Source organism: Aethalodelphis obliquidens, unplaced genomic scaffold (genome assembly GCF_003676395.1).
Source record: "Aethalodelphis obliquidens isolate GAN/ISIS:26980383/991018 unplaced genomic scaffold, ASM367639v1 scaffold45, whole genome shotgun sequence".
NCBI classification, from domain to species: Eukaryota; Metazoa; Chordata; class Mammalia; order Artiodactyla; family Delphinidae; genus Aethalodelphis; species Aethalodelphis obliquidens.
In genome coordinates this window covers 8,531,239-8,545,148 of record NW_020837989.1, presented here as the reverse complement: position 1 = coordinate 8,545,148, position 13,910 = coordinate 8,531,239, and the positions used below count along the sequence as shown (strand labels likewise).

The 13,910-nt window shown below is 37.7% G+C and overlaps 1 protein-coding gene across 9 annotated transcripts in view; it reads left to right on the top strand.

The window, feature by feature from the left end:
* Positions 1 to 13,910, top strand: part of HMGXB3 (HMG-box containing 3) — an 83,736-nt gene that overhangs the window by 33,796 nt on the left and 36,030 nt on the right. For all 9 annotated transcript variants that reach the window (XR_003427729.1, XR_003427731.1, XR_003427730.1 and 6 more), the window contains one exon: positions 13,750 to 13,881. Coding sequence is in view for 6 of the 9 variants with exons in the window: in XM_027081596.1 (XP_026937397.1) it covers positions 13,750 to 13,881 (132 nt within the window). In the remaining 3 variants the exon portion in view is untranslated. The remainder of the gene's footprint in view (positions 1 to 13,749; positions 13,882 to 13,910) is intronic.

Here is a 13,910-nt window from a genome sequence, read left to right as displayed (position 1 = left end):
TTTATTGTCTTGTTTTGCCAGATTGAGTTTGTACTACTTTATGCTCTTGTCAGCAGTTAATGAGAATGCCATTTCCCTGCAGTCTGTCTCAGCCTGTAATACCTAGGGTTTATATATATATTTTTTTAATTTTAAATTTACATGCAGTAAAATTTGCTTTGCTGTTGTGCAGTTCTGTGAGTTCTGACAAATGCACTGAGTTGTGTAACTCCCACCACAATCAGTATATAGAACAGTTCCATCACCTCACAACATTCTTTTTCTGTCCCTTTGTAATCAAAACCACCCCTCACCCCTAACCTCTAGCAACCATTTGATGTTTTCTTCATTCCGTATAGTTCTATCTTTCCAGAGCATCATACAAATCTATAGTACCATTTTGAGTTTGGCTTCTTTCACTAAGTGTAATGCCTTTGAAATTCATCCATATTGTTCTTTGTATCAGTAGATTGTTCCTTTTTATTGTTGAGTAGCTTTCCATTGTGTGGAGCACCACACTTGATTTATCTGTTCACTCCTTGAAGGACGTTTGGGATTTTACCAGTTTTTGGCAGTTATGAATAGAGTTGCTGTAAACATTCATGTATAGGCTTTTTTTTTATTATTGGAGGACAGTTGCTTTACAATGTTGTGTTAGTTTCTACTATACAGCAAAGTGAATCAGCTATACGTATACATATATCCCCTCCTTTTTGGATTTCCTTCCCATTTAGGTCACCACAGAGCACTGAGTAGAGTTCCTTGTGCTATACAGTAGGTTCTCGTTAGTTATCTCTTTTATACATAGTATCAATAGTGTATATATGGCAATCCCAATCTCCCAATTCATTCCACACACACCCCCCTTTCCTCTTTGGTATCCGTATGTTTGTTCTCTACATCTGTTCATGTATAGGCTTTTGTGTAAACAAAAATTTTCATTTCTTTTGGGTAAATACCCTAGGAATCAGATTGCTGTGCCATGTGATAAGTGTATATTTAATTTTATAAGAAATCACCAAACCGTTTACCTAAATGTTGCTGCCATTTTTCATTCCCTCTAACAATGGGTGAGAGTTCCAGTTTGCCTCACTTGTCAGCACTTGGTAATGTCTAGTTTTTTGTGTGTGTTTTAGCCATTCTAATAGGTGTGTGTAGTAGTAACTCATTGTGGTTTCAGTTTCTATTTCCTCAATGACTAATGATGTTGAGCATCTTTTCATGGGCTTATTTACCATCTGTATTTCTTTGGTGAAGTACCTGTTCCATCTTTGGCCCATTGAACTGGGTTGTTTTCTTGCTGTTGAGTTTTAAATGTTCTTTATATAGTCTGGATACAGGTCCTTTGTCAGATAAGTGATTTGCAGATACTTTATACTTTATTATGGTCTGTGGCTTGTATTCTCATTCTCTTAACACAATCTCCCACAGAGAGAAAGTTCTTAATTAAGGACCAATTCATCATTTTTTTCTTTTAGAGATTGTTTTTGATGTTATTGCTAAGATGTCTTTACTTAGGTGGAGGTCATAAGTATTTTTCCTATGTTTTCTGCTAAAAATTTTATAATTTATCATTTACATTTAAGTCTGTGATCCATTTTTAATTGAGTTTTATATAAAGTATGAGGCCCAGATTGAAGGTTTTTTTCTCCATTTGGACATCCATTTCTTTCACCATTTGTTGAAAAGTAGTCCTTTCTCCTTTGAATTGCCTTTGCTCCTTTATTGGAAATCGATTGACCATGTATGTGTGGGTCTATTTCTGCACCCTGTTCTATTGGTTTATGCTGTCTATCCTTTAGCAAATACCGCACGTTGTCTTGATTACTGCAGCTTTGTAGTAAGTCTTATAGTCAGGTAGTGTGAATCCTCCAACCTTGTTTTTCCTGAATTGTTTTAACTGTTTAGTTTCTTGCATTCCCATATAAATTTTAGAATCAGCTTGTTAGTGTCTACAGAATCCTGCTAGAATTTTTTTTTTTTTTTTTTTGCTGTACGCGGGCCTCTCACTGTTGTGGCCTCTCCCGTTGCGGAGCACAGGCTCTGGACGCGCAGGCTCAGCGGCCACGGCTCACGGGCCCAGCTGCTCCGCGGCACGTGGGATCCTCCCAGACCGGGGTATGAACCCGCGTCCCCCACATCGGCAGGCGGACTCTCAACCACTGCGCCACCAGGGAAGCCCCCCTGCTAGAATTTTAATTGGGATTGTGTTAAATCTGTATATCAGTTTGGGGATGTTTGACATGCTTAAAGATACTGAGTCTTCCAATCCGTGAACATGGTCTATCTCTCCATTTTATTACATTTTCTTTTGTTTTTCTCATCAGTGTTTTGTTGTTTTCAGCATATAGTTCCGGTACATATTTTGTTAGCTTATACTAAATGACATGGTTCAATTTCTAACTGTTCAGTGCTAGTATAGAAATACAATTGGGTTTTGTCTATTGATTTTATTCAGTGACCTTGCAAAACTCACTTTAGGAACTTTTTGTAGATTAGTATTATAATTTTTTACAGTTTGTCAATTTGATAGGTAAAAACTGAAATATCATTTTTTTAAAATTTATTTTGTATTGAAGTATAGTTGATTTACAATGTTGTGTTAATTTCTGCTGTACAGCAGAGTGACTCAGTTATATACATATATACATCCTTTTTAAATATTCTTTTCCATTATGGTTTATCCCAGGATATTGAATATAGTTCCCTGCGCTATACAGTAGGACCTTGTTGCTTATCCAGTCTATATGTAATATGTACTAACCCCAACTCCCAGTCCATCCCTCCCCTACCTCTCTTCCCCCTTGACAACCACAAATCTGTTCTCTGTGTCCGAGTCTGTTTCTGTTTCATAGATAGGTTCATTTGTGCCCTATTTTAGATTCCACATATAAGTGATATCGTACGGTATTTGTCTTTCTCTTTCGGACTTACTTCACTTGGTATGGCAATCTCTAGTTGTATTCATGTTGCTGCATGTGCCATTATTTTTTTATGGCTGAGTAGTGTATTGTGTATGTGGGATCTTCCCAGACTGGGGCACGGACCCGTGTCCCCTGCATCGGCAGGCGGACTCTCAACCACTGCGCCACCAGGGAAGCCCACGTGTATCCTTTTGAACTACGTCTTTTTCCAGATATATGCCCAGGCGTGGGATCATATGGTAATATCTTTTTAGTTTTCCATACTCTTTTCCATAGTGGCTGCACTAACTTGCATTCCCACCAACAGTGAAGGAGGGTTCCCTTTTCTCCACACCCTCTCCAGCATTTATTGTGTATAGACTTTTTAATGATGGCCATTCTGACTGGTGTGAGTTGGTGGTACCTCACTGTAGTTTTGATTTGCATTTCTCTAATAATTAGTGATGTTGAACATCATTTCATGTGCCTATTGACCATCTATCTGTCTTCTTTGGATAAATGTCTATTTAGGTCTTCTAGCCATTTTTTGATTTGGCTGTTTGGTTTTTTTCTTTGGTTGTTGTTGAGTTGTATGAACTGTTTGTATATTTTGGAAGTTAAGCCCTTGCTGGTCACATTGTTCGCAAATATTTTTTCCCATTCCATAAGTTGTCTTTTCGTTTTGTTTATGGTTTCCTTTGCTGTGCAAAAGCTTGTAAATTTGATTAGGTCCCATTTGTTTATTTTTTTATTTTTTGCGGTACGCGGGCCTCTCACTGTTGTGGCCTCTCTCGTTGCGGAGCACAGGCTCCGAACGCGCAGGCTCAGCGGCCATGGCTCACGGGCCCAGCTGCTCCACGGCATGTGGGATCCTCCTGGACCGGGGCACGAACCCGTGTCCCCTGCATCGGCAGGTGGACTCCCATTTGTTTATTTTTGTTTTTATTTTGTTTATTTTCTGTTGCCTTGGGAGACCTAAGAAAATAGTGGTACAGTTTCTATCAGAGAATGTTTTGCCTACAGTCTCTTCTAGGAATTTTATGGGGTCTTGTCTTATATTTAAGTCTTTAAGCCATTTTGAGTTTATTTTTGTGCATGGTGTGAAGGTGTGTTCTAACTTCATTGATTTACAGGCAGCTGTCCAACTTACCCAGCACCACTTGATGAAGATACTTCCTTTTTCCCATTGTATATTCTTGCCTCCTTTGTTGAAGATTAATTGGCCATGGGGGTGTGGGTTTATTTCTGGGCTCTCTGTTCTGTTCCGTTGATCTGTTTGTTTTTGTGCCAGTACCACACTGTTTTGATTACTGTAGCTTTGAAGTATTGTCTGAAGTCTGGAAGGGTTATGCCTCCTGATTTGTTCCTTTTCCTCAGGATTGCTTTAGCAATTCTGGGTCTTTTGTGATTCCATATAAATTTTAGGATTATTTGTTATCGTTCTGTGAAAAGTGTCCTGGGTAATTTGATAGGGATCCCATTAAATCTGTAGATTGCTTTGGGTAGTTGCCATTTTAACAATATTAATTCTTCCAGTCCAAGAGCATGGGATATCTTTCCATTTCTTTGAATCATCTTCAGTTTCCTTTATTAATGTTTTTTAATTCTCAGCATATAAGTCTTTCACTTCCTTGGTCAGGTTTATTCCTAAGTTTTGTATTTTGGGTTTTTTGGGGGTGTGATTTTAAAAGGTATTGTTTTTTTCACATTCCCTTTCTGCTATTTCATTGTTGTTGTAAAGAAATGCAATCTCTTTCTGTATGTTAATCTTGTATCCTGCTGCCTTGCTAAATTCATTTATCAGTTCTGTTAGTTTCTGTGTGGAGTCTCCAGCGTTTTCTATGTATAGCATCATGTCATGTGCATATAGTGACAGTTTTACCTCTTCCCTTCCAATTTGTTTACCTTTTATTTCTTTTTCTTGTCTGATTGCTGTAGCTAGGACTTCCAATACTATGTTGAATAGAAGTGGTGAGAGTGGACATCCTTGTCTTATTCCAGATTTTAGCAGGAAGGCTTGTCATAAATAGCTTTTATTATGTTGAGATATGTTCCCTCTATGCCCATTTTGGTAAGAGTTTTTATCATGAATGGATGTTGAATTTAGTCATATGCTTTTTCTGCATCTATTGAGATGATCATGTGGTTTTTGTCTTTTCTTTTGTTAACGTGGTATAGCACATTTATTTTTTGTATGTTGGTCCATCCTTGTGAACTTGGGGTGAATTCCACTTGGTTGTGGTGTATGATCTTTTTTATGCATTGTATTCGGTTTGCTAGTGTTTTGTTGAGAATTTTTGCATCTATGTTCATCAAAGATATTGGCCCGTAGTTTTCTTTTTTGGTGGTATCTTTGTCTGGTTTTGGTATCAGGGTGATGGTGGCTTCATAGAATATCTTTGGGAGTGTTCCCTCCTCTTCAGTCTTTTGGAAGAGTTTGAGAAGGATCAGTAAAAGTTTCTCTTTGTATGGTAGAATTTGCCTGTGAAGCCATCTGGCCCTGGACTTTTGTTTGTAGATAGTTTTTTAAATTACATATTCTATTTCAGTTCCAGTGATTGATCTGTTCAAAGTATCTGTTTCTTCTTGATTCAGTTTTGGTGGGCTGTATGTTTCTAGAAAGTTGTCCATTTCTTCTTGGTTGTTGAATTTGTTGGCATATGATTGTTCATAGTATTCTTTTGTGGTTTTTTGTATTTCTGTGGTATCAGTTGAGATTTCTCCTTTTCTGTTTCTTATTTTGTTTATTTGGGTTCTCTTTTCATCTTGGTGAGAATGGCCAGAGGTTTGTCAATTTTGTTTACCCTTTCAAAGAACCAGCTCTTGGTTTTATTCGGTTTTTTTTCTATTTTTTTAAATCTCTATTTTATTTCTTCTCTCATCTCTATTATTTCCTTCCTTCTGCTGACTAGGTTTTGTTTGTTCTTATTTTTCTAAGTCTTTTAGGTGGTAGATTAGGTTGTTTGAGATTTTTCTTGTTTTTTGAGGAAGGCTTGTATAGCTGCGAGCTTCCCTCTAAGAACTGTTTTTGGTGCATCCCATAGATTTTGTATGGTTGTGTTTTCATTGTCATTTGCCTCAAGGCATTTTAAAATTTCCTTTTTGATTTCCTCATTGACCCATTGGTTTTTTAGTAACACGTAGTTTAGTCTTCATGTAATCGTTTTTTTCTCATTTCTTTTCCTGTGGCTAATTTCTACTTTCATGCCATTGTGGTCAGAGAAGATGCTTGCAATAATTTCTATACTCTTAAATTTGTTGGTTAGTTTTATGCCCTAGTATGTGGTCAATCCTCGAGAATGTTCCATGTGCCCTCGAAAAGAATGTGTATTCTGAGTTTTTTGGATGTAATATCCTGAAATAATCAAGTCTAACTGTTCTGTTGTATCATTTTGAATCTGTTGCCTTATTGATTTTCTGTCTAGAAGATCTGTCCATTAATATGAGTGGGGTGTTAAAGTCTCCTACTATTATCGTAGTCCTATCAGTTTCTCCCTTTATGTCTGTTAATATTCTGTGTATTTAGGTGCTCCTGTATAGGATGCATATATGTTAATGAGTGTAATATCCTCTTGTGTTGATCCCTTTATCGTTATATAATGTCCTTCTTTATCTTCTTTATGGCCTTTGTTTTAAAGTCTGTTTTGTGTGATATGAGTATTGCGACCCCTGCTTTCTTGTCATTTCCATTTGCATGAAATATCTTTTTCCATCTCCTCACTTTCAATCTATGTGTGTCCTTTGCCCTAAAGTGGGTCTCATAGGCAGCATATTGTAGGCTCTTGTTTTTTTAGTCCAGTCTGCCACTCTGTCTTTTGATTGGAACAGTTAATTCATTGACATTTAAGGTAATTATTGATAAATATGTATTTATTGCCATTTTAAACCTTGTTTTCCTCCTGGCTCTATTTTTCTTTTTTGTTCCTTTCTTTTTGTTTTACTTTTTGTCATTTGATGATTTCCTTTTATTTTATGCTTGTATTCTTTTTGTTTTTTGTGAATCTATTGTATGTTTTTGATTTGTGGTTACCCTCTTTTTCAAGTACATTAACCCCTTCCTATATCCGCTTGCTTTAGACATATAGGGTCAAACACATTCTTAAAAAAAAGAAGCTAAATTTTTTTACTCTTGTCCCCCAGATTTTATGATTCTGATGTCCCTTTTACATCTTCATGCCTATCCTCTTGCTGTTCCTTGTGTTTATCGTCACTTTCACAAATAGATATTATTTTTGATCTGTATACTGGCTTATTTAAGTGATTTACTTTCCAACTGTGATTTCCTTTTTCCTATATCTTCTTGCTTTTTTATTTAGAGAAGACCTTACAATATTTCTTTCAGGGTAGATTTAGTATCTCTGTATTCTTTTAGTTTTCGCTTGTCTGAGAAATTCTTTATTTCTCCTCCTATTCTAAATATGATAATCTTGCTGGGTAGAGTATTCTAGATTGCAAATTTTTCCCTTTCAAGACTGAATATATTTTGCCACTCCCTTCTGGCCTGCAGTGTTTCTGTAGAGAAATCAGCTGAAAGCCTTATGGGGGTTCCCTTGTGATTAACTCTCTGTTCGGAGTATTTTGTGTCTCCATACAAATTTAAAAATCTTTGTTCTGGTTCTGTAAAAAATGCTGCTGGTAATTTGATAGGGATTGCATATTGAATCTGTAGATTGCCTTGGGTAATATAGTTATTTTGACAATATTGATTCTTCCATCCAAGAACATGGTATATCTTTCTATCTTTTGTGTCACCTTCAATTTCTTTTGACAGTGTCTTATAGTTTTCAGAGTAAAGCTCCTTTGCCTGCTTAAGTAGGTTTATTCCTAGATATTTTGTTCTTTTTGATGTGATGGTAAATGGGATTGTTTCTTTAATTTCTCTTTCTGATCTTTTGTTGTTAGTGTATAGGAATGCAAGAGATTTCTGTGTATTAATTTTGTATCCTGAAACTTGACTGAATTCATCGATGAGCTCTAGTAGTTTCCTGGTAGCATCTTTAGGATTTTCTATATATAATATCATGTCATCTCCAAATGGTGACAGTTTTACTTCATTTCCAATTTGGATTGCTTTTATTTCTTTCTCTTCTCTGATTGCCATGGCTAGAACTTCCGAAACTTTGTTGACTAAAAGTGACGAGAGTGGGCCTCCTTGTTTTGTTCCTGATCTTAGAGGAAATGTTTTCAGTTTTTCACTGCTGAGTATGTTATCTGTAGGTTTGTCATATATGGCCTTCATTATGTTGAGCTATGTTCCCTCTAGGCCCACTTTCTAGAGAGTTTTTATCATAAATAGATGTTGAATTTTTGTCAAAAAATTTTTTTTTGCATCTATTGAGATGATCATATGGTTTTTATTCTGCAGTTTGTTAATGTTGTGTATCACACTGATTGATTTGCAGATATTGAAAAATCCTTGCATCCCAGGGATAAATAAATCCCCCTTGATCATGGCGTATGATCCTTTTAATGTATTGTTGAAGTCAGTTTGCTAGTATTGGGTTGGCCAAAATGCTCGTTTGTGTTTTTCCGTAAGATGGCTCTAGTAGCCCTTAGTTGTCTTTAACTTCATGCAAAACAATTCCGTTAGATTGTATCATGACAGCTGTCATATCAGCGTTCATTTAAACAAAAACTTATCAGGATTGTTGAATTTTTGCGTAGCCATTTTAATATTGAAGATGGAAGAAAAAAGCAACATTTTTGGCGTGTTATGCTTTATTATTTCAAGAAAGGTAAAAACGCAACTGAAACGCAAAATATTTGTGCAGTGTATGAAGAAGGTGCTGTGACTGATCGAATGTGTCAGAAGTGGTTTGCAAAGTTTTGTGCTAGAGATTTCTCGCTGGACGATGCTCCATGGTTGGGTAGGCCAGTTGAAGTTGATAGAGATCAAATCGAGACATTAATTGCAAACATTCAACGTTATACCATGCGGGAGATAGCCGACATACTCAAAATATCCAAATCAAGCATTGAAAATCATTTGTATCAGCTTGGTTATGTTAATCACTTTGATGTTCGGGTTCCACATAAGCCAAGCACAAAAAACCTTCCACATGCAGTTCTCTATTTAAACAGTAAAAACGTTGCCGTTTTTAAAACAAATTGTGACGGGCAACGAAAAGTGGATACTGTACGATAATGTGGAACGGAAGAGATCATGGGGCAACCACCACCAAAAGCCGGTCTTCATGTAAAGAAGGTGACATGTGTATGGGTGGGATTGAAAGGGGGTCCTCTATTATTAGCTCCTTCCTGAAAACCAAACGATTAATTCAAACAAGTACTGCTCCAGTTAGACCAACTGAAAGCAGCATCGACAAAAAGCGTCCGGAATTAGTCAACAGAAAACGCATTATCTTCCATCAGGATAATGCAAGACCACATGTTTGATGACCAGGCAAAAAATGTTACAGCTTGGCTGGGAAGTTCTCATTCATCCACTATATTCACCAGACATTGCACCTTCGGATTTCCATTGGTTTATGTCTTTACAAAATTCTCTTAATGGAAAAAAATTTCAGTTTCCTGGAAGACTGTAAAAAGTACCTGGAACAGTTCTTTGCTCAAAAAGGTAAAAAGTTTTGGAAAGATGGAATTATGAAGTTGCCTGAAAAATGGCAGAAGGTAGTGGAACGAAAGGCTGAATATATTGTTCAAGGAAGTTCTTGGTGAAAATGAAAAATGCGTCTTTAATTTTTTTCTTAAAAGCTGAAGGAACTTCTAGGCCAACCCAGTATTTTGTTGAGGATTTTTGCATCTTCATCAGTGATATCGACCTGTGGTTTTTTTTGTTTGCTTTTTGTTTTGTTTTGTGGTATCTTTGGTTTTGGTATCAGGGTGATGGTGACCTCAGAATGAGTTTGGGAGTGTTCCTTCCTCTGCAATGTTTTGGAATAGTTTCAGAAGGATAGGTGTTAACTCGTCTCTAAATGTTTGATAGAATTTGCCTGTGAAGCCATTTGGTCCTGGACTTTTGTTTGTTGGGAGTTTTTAAATCATAGTTTCAATGTCAGTATTTGTGAGTGGTCTGTTCATATTTTCTATTTCTTCCTGCTTCAGTCCTGGGAGATTGTACCTTTCTAAGTATTTGTCCGTTTCTTCTAAGTTGTCCATTTTATTGGCATATAATTGCTTGTAGTAGTCTCTTATGATCCTTTGTGTTTCTCTGGTGTGAGTTGTAACTTCTCCTTTTTCATTTCTAATTTTATTGTCTTGAGCCCTCTCCGTTTTTTTTCTTGATGCATCTGGCTAAAGGTTTATCAGTTTTGTTTACCTTCTCAAAGAACAAGCTTTTAGTTTCATTGTTCTTTTCTATTGTTTTCTTTGTCTCTATTTCATTCATTTCTGCTCTAATCTTTATGATTTCCTTCCTTCTACTAACTTTGGGTTTTGATTGTTATTCTTTCTGTAGTTGCTTTAGGTATGTAAGGTTAGCTTGTTTATTTGAGATTTTTCTTGTTTCCTGAGGTAAGATTGTATTGCTATAAACTTCTCTCATAGAACTGTTTTTTCTGCGTCCCATAGGTTTTGGATCATCGTGCGTTCATTTGCGTTTGTTTCTAGGTATTTTTTGATTTCCTCTTTGATTACTTCAGTGATCCATTGGTTGTTTAGTAGCATATTGGTTAGCCTCCATATGTTTGTGTTTTTTTAGTTTTTTTTCTTGCGATCGATTTCTAATCTCATAGCATTGTGGTTGGAAAAGATGCTTGATATGATTTCAGTTTTCTTAAATCTACTGAGGCTTGCTTTGTCACCCAACATGTGATGAATCCTGGAGAATGTTCCATGTGTACTTGAAAAGAATGTGTATTTTGCTACTTTTGGATGGAATGCTCTCTGAATATCAATTAAGTCCATCTGGTCTAATGTGTCATTTAAGGCCTGTGTTTCCTTATTGATTTTCCGTCTGGATGATCTGTCCATTGATGTAAGTGGGGTGTTAAAGTCTCCACTATTAAATTGTGTTACATTGATTTCTCCTTTTACGGTTGTTAGCATTCGCCTTATATATTGAGGTGCTTCTATGTTGGGTGCATATATATTTACAATTCTTATATCTTCTTTTTGGATTGATCCCTTGATCATCTTTGTCTCTTGTAATAGTCTTTATTTTAAAGTCTATTTTGTCTGATATGAGTATTGGTACTCCAGCTTTCTTTTGATTTCCATTTGCATTGAATACCTTTTTCCATCCCCTCACTTTCAGTCTGTTATGTGTCCCTAGAACTGAAGTGTGTCTATTGTAGACAGCATATATATGGGTCTTGTTTTTGTATCCATTCAGCCAGTCTGTGTCTTTTGGTTCGAACATTTAATCCATTTACTTTTAAGGTAATTGTCCATATCTGTGTTCTTATTGCCATGTTGTTAATTGTCTTGGATTTGTTTTTGTAGGTCTTTTTTCTTCCCTTCCTCTTTTGTTCTCTTCTTGTGATTTGATGACTAACTTTAGTGTTGTGTTTGGATTCTTTTTTCTTTTTTGTGTGTGTATCTGCTGTATACTTTTGGTTTGCTGTTACCATGTGGTTTTGATATAGCAGTCTATATATAAACAAGATTGTTGTAACTTCCTGGTCTTTTAATATCAAGTGCATTTCCAATATCCTGCATTTGTACACTCCTCATGATTGCTGGTTTTGATATCATATTTGTGTGTGGATTATTTCCCACCCTTACTGTATGTTTACCCTTACCAGTGAGCTTTCCCCATTTGTAATTTTCTTGTTTCTAGTTTTGGTCTTTTCTTTTCCACCTAGAGAAGGTACTTTAACATTTGTTGCAAAGCTGGTCTGTTAGTACTGAATTTTCTTAGCTTTTGCTTGTCTGTAAAGCTTTTGATTTCTCCGTCAAATCTGAATGAGAGCCTTGCTGGGTAGAGTATTCTTGGTTGTAGTTTCTTCTCTTCCATCGCTTTAAATATATCGTGCCATTCCCTCATGGCCTGCAGAGTTTCTGCTGAAAAATCAGGTAATAATCTTACGAAAATTCCCTTGTATATTATTTGTTGCTTTAAATATTTTCTCTTTGCCTTTAATTTTTGTCAGTTTGGTTACTATGTGTCTCGGCATGTTCCTCCTTGGGTTTATCCTGTATGGACTCTCCACTTCCTGGACTTGGGTGACTGTTTCCTTTCTCATGTTAGGGAAATTTTCAGCTATATCTCTTCAGATATTTTCTCAGGTTCTCTCTCTCTCTCTTCTCCTTCTGGGACCACTATAATGCAAATGTTGGTGCATTTAATGTTGTCCCAGAGGTTTCGTAGACTGTCCTCATTTCTTTTTATTCTTTATTCTGTTCTGCAGCAGTGATTTCCACCATTCTGTCTTCCAGCTCACTTATCCATTCTTCTGCCTCACTTATTCTCCTATAGATTCCTTCTAGTGTATTTTTTATTTCAATTATTATATTGTTCATCTCTGTTTGTTCTTTAGTTCTTCTAGGTCTTTGTTAAACATTTCTTTTATCTTCACCTGTGCCTCCATTCTTTTTCCGAGATCTTGGATCATTACTCTGAATTCTTTTTACTATCATTACTCTGAATTCTTTTTTGGGTAGATTTCCTATCTCCACTTCACTTAGTTGTTCTGGGGTTATATCTTGTTCCTTCGTCTGGGACATATTCCTCTGCTGTCTCGTTTTTGTCTAACTTTCTGTGAGTGTGGTTTCCATTCCACAGGCAGCAGGGTTGTAGTTCTTCTTGCTTTTGCTGTTGCCTCCTGGTGGATGAGGCCAGTTTGCAAGGCTTGTGCAGGCTTCCTGGTGGGAGGGACTGGTCGCTGCACATTGGTTGGTCTAGCTGGGTCTTGTCCCTCTGGTGGGCAGGGCTGTGTCAAGGGGTGTGTTTAGCAGGCAGCTGTGTGCTCAGGAAGATTTTAGGCAGTCAGTCTGCTGATGGGTGGGGCTGTGTTCCTGATCTGTTGGTGGTTTTTCCTGAGGCATCCCAGCACTGGATCCTGCAGGTTGTTGGGTGGGGCCGGGTTTTGGTGAGAAAATGGCAGCCTCCAGGAGGGTTCATGCCAATTAGTACTCCCCAGAATTACTGCCACCAGTGTCTGTCCCTGCAGTGAGCCACAGCCGACCTTGCCTCCACAGGAGACCCTCTAATACCAGCAGGTAGGTCTGGCTCAGGGTCTTAGGAGGTCACCGCTTTTTCTCCTGGGTCCTGGTGTGCACGAGACCTTGTGTGCACCCTCTGAGATTAGAGTTTGTTTCCCTCTGTTCTGCTGAATTCCTGTAGTCAGTCGCCTCTGGCCTTCAAAGCCAGATGCTCTGGGAGCTCGTCCTCTCATTCCCAGACCCCCAGGCTGGGGAGCCTAACGTGAGGCTCAGAACTTTCACTCCTGTGGGAGAACCTCTACGATATAATTATTTTCCAATTTGTGGGTCGCCCATTTGGCAGTGTGGGATTTGATCTTATTGTGATTGCTCCCCTCCTACCATCTTGTTGTGGGTTCTACACTTTCTTTGGATGTAGGATAGCTTTTTTGGGTAGGTTCCAGTGGGTTTTTTTGTTGACGGTTGTTCCAGCAGTTAGTTGTGATTTTGGTGTTTTCGTAAGAAGAGATGAGCTCATGTTCTTCTCTTCTGCCATCTTCTAGGCAAGGTTTCTGAGCAGCCCCTGCATGCTGAAAAGGCTGCTCTGTGCTCTGGGTACAGTGGGATCCAATTAAACAGTTTCCTTCACAGCTGCTTGTAGGTTACCAACTAGCAGGTGACCTCTAGTTTTGTATTTTATGAATGTACCACAATTTATTTTTTAATGTTCCCCCGTCGGTGGGCATTTAGTTAGTCTCCTGTTTTTTGCAGTTGTGGATGTTGTTAACAGTGAATGTCTCTGTTGCCATTTTTTAACCTGCAGGTCTCTTTAATGTGGGAAACAAGCTGCTAGTGAGCCTGGACTTGCTTTTTGCAATCCGAAACCAGATCAAGCTGGGAGAGGACCCCAGAGTATCCATCAGCACTCTTCTGAAGTCAGTGCAGGATCAGACAGGTAAAGGTTGGCTTCCTCCGTTTCCCCAA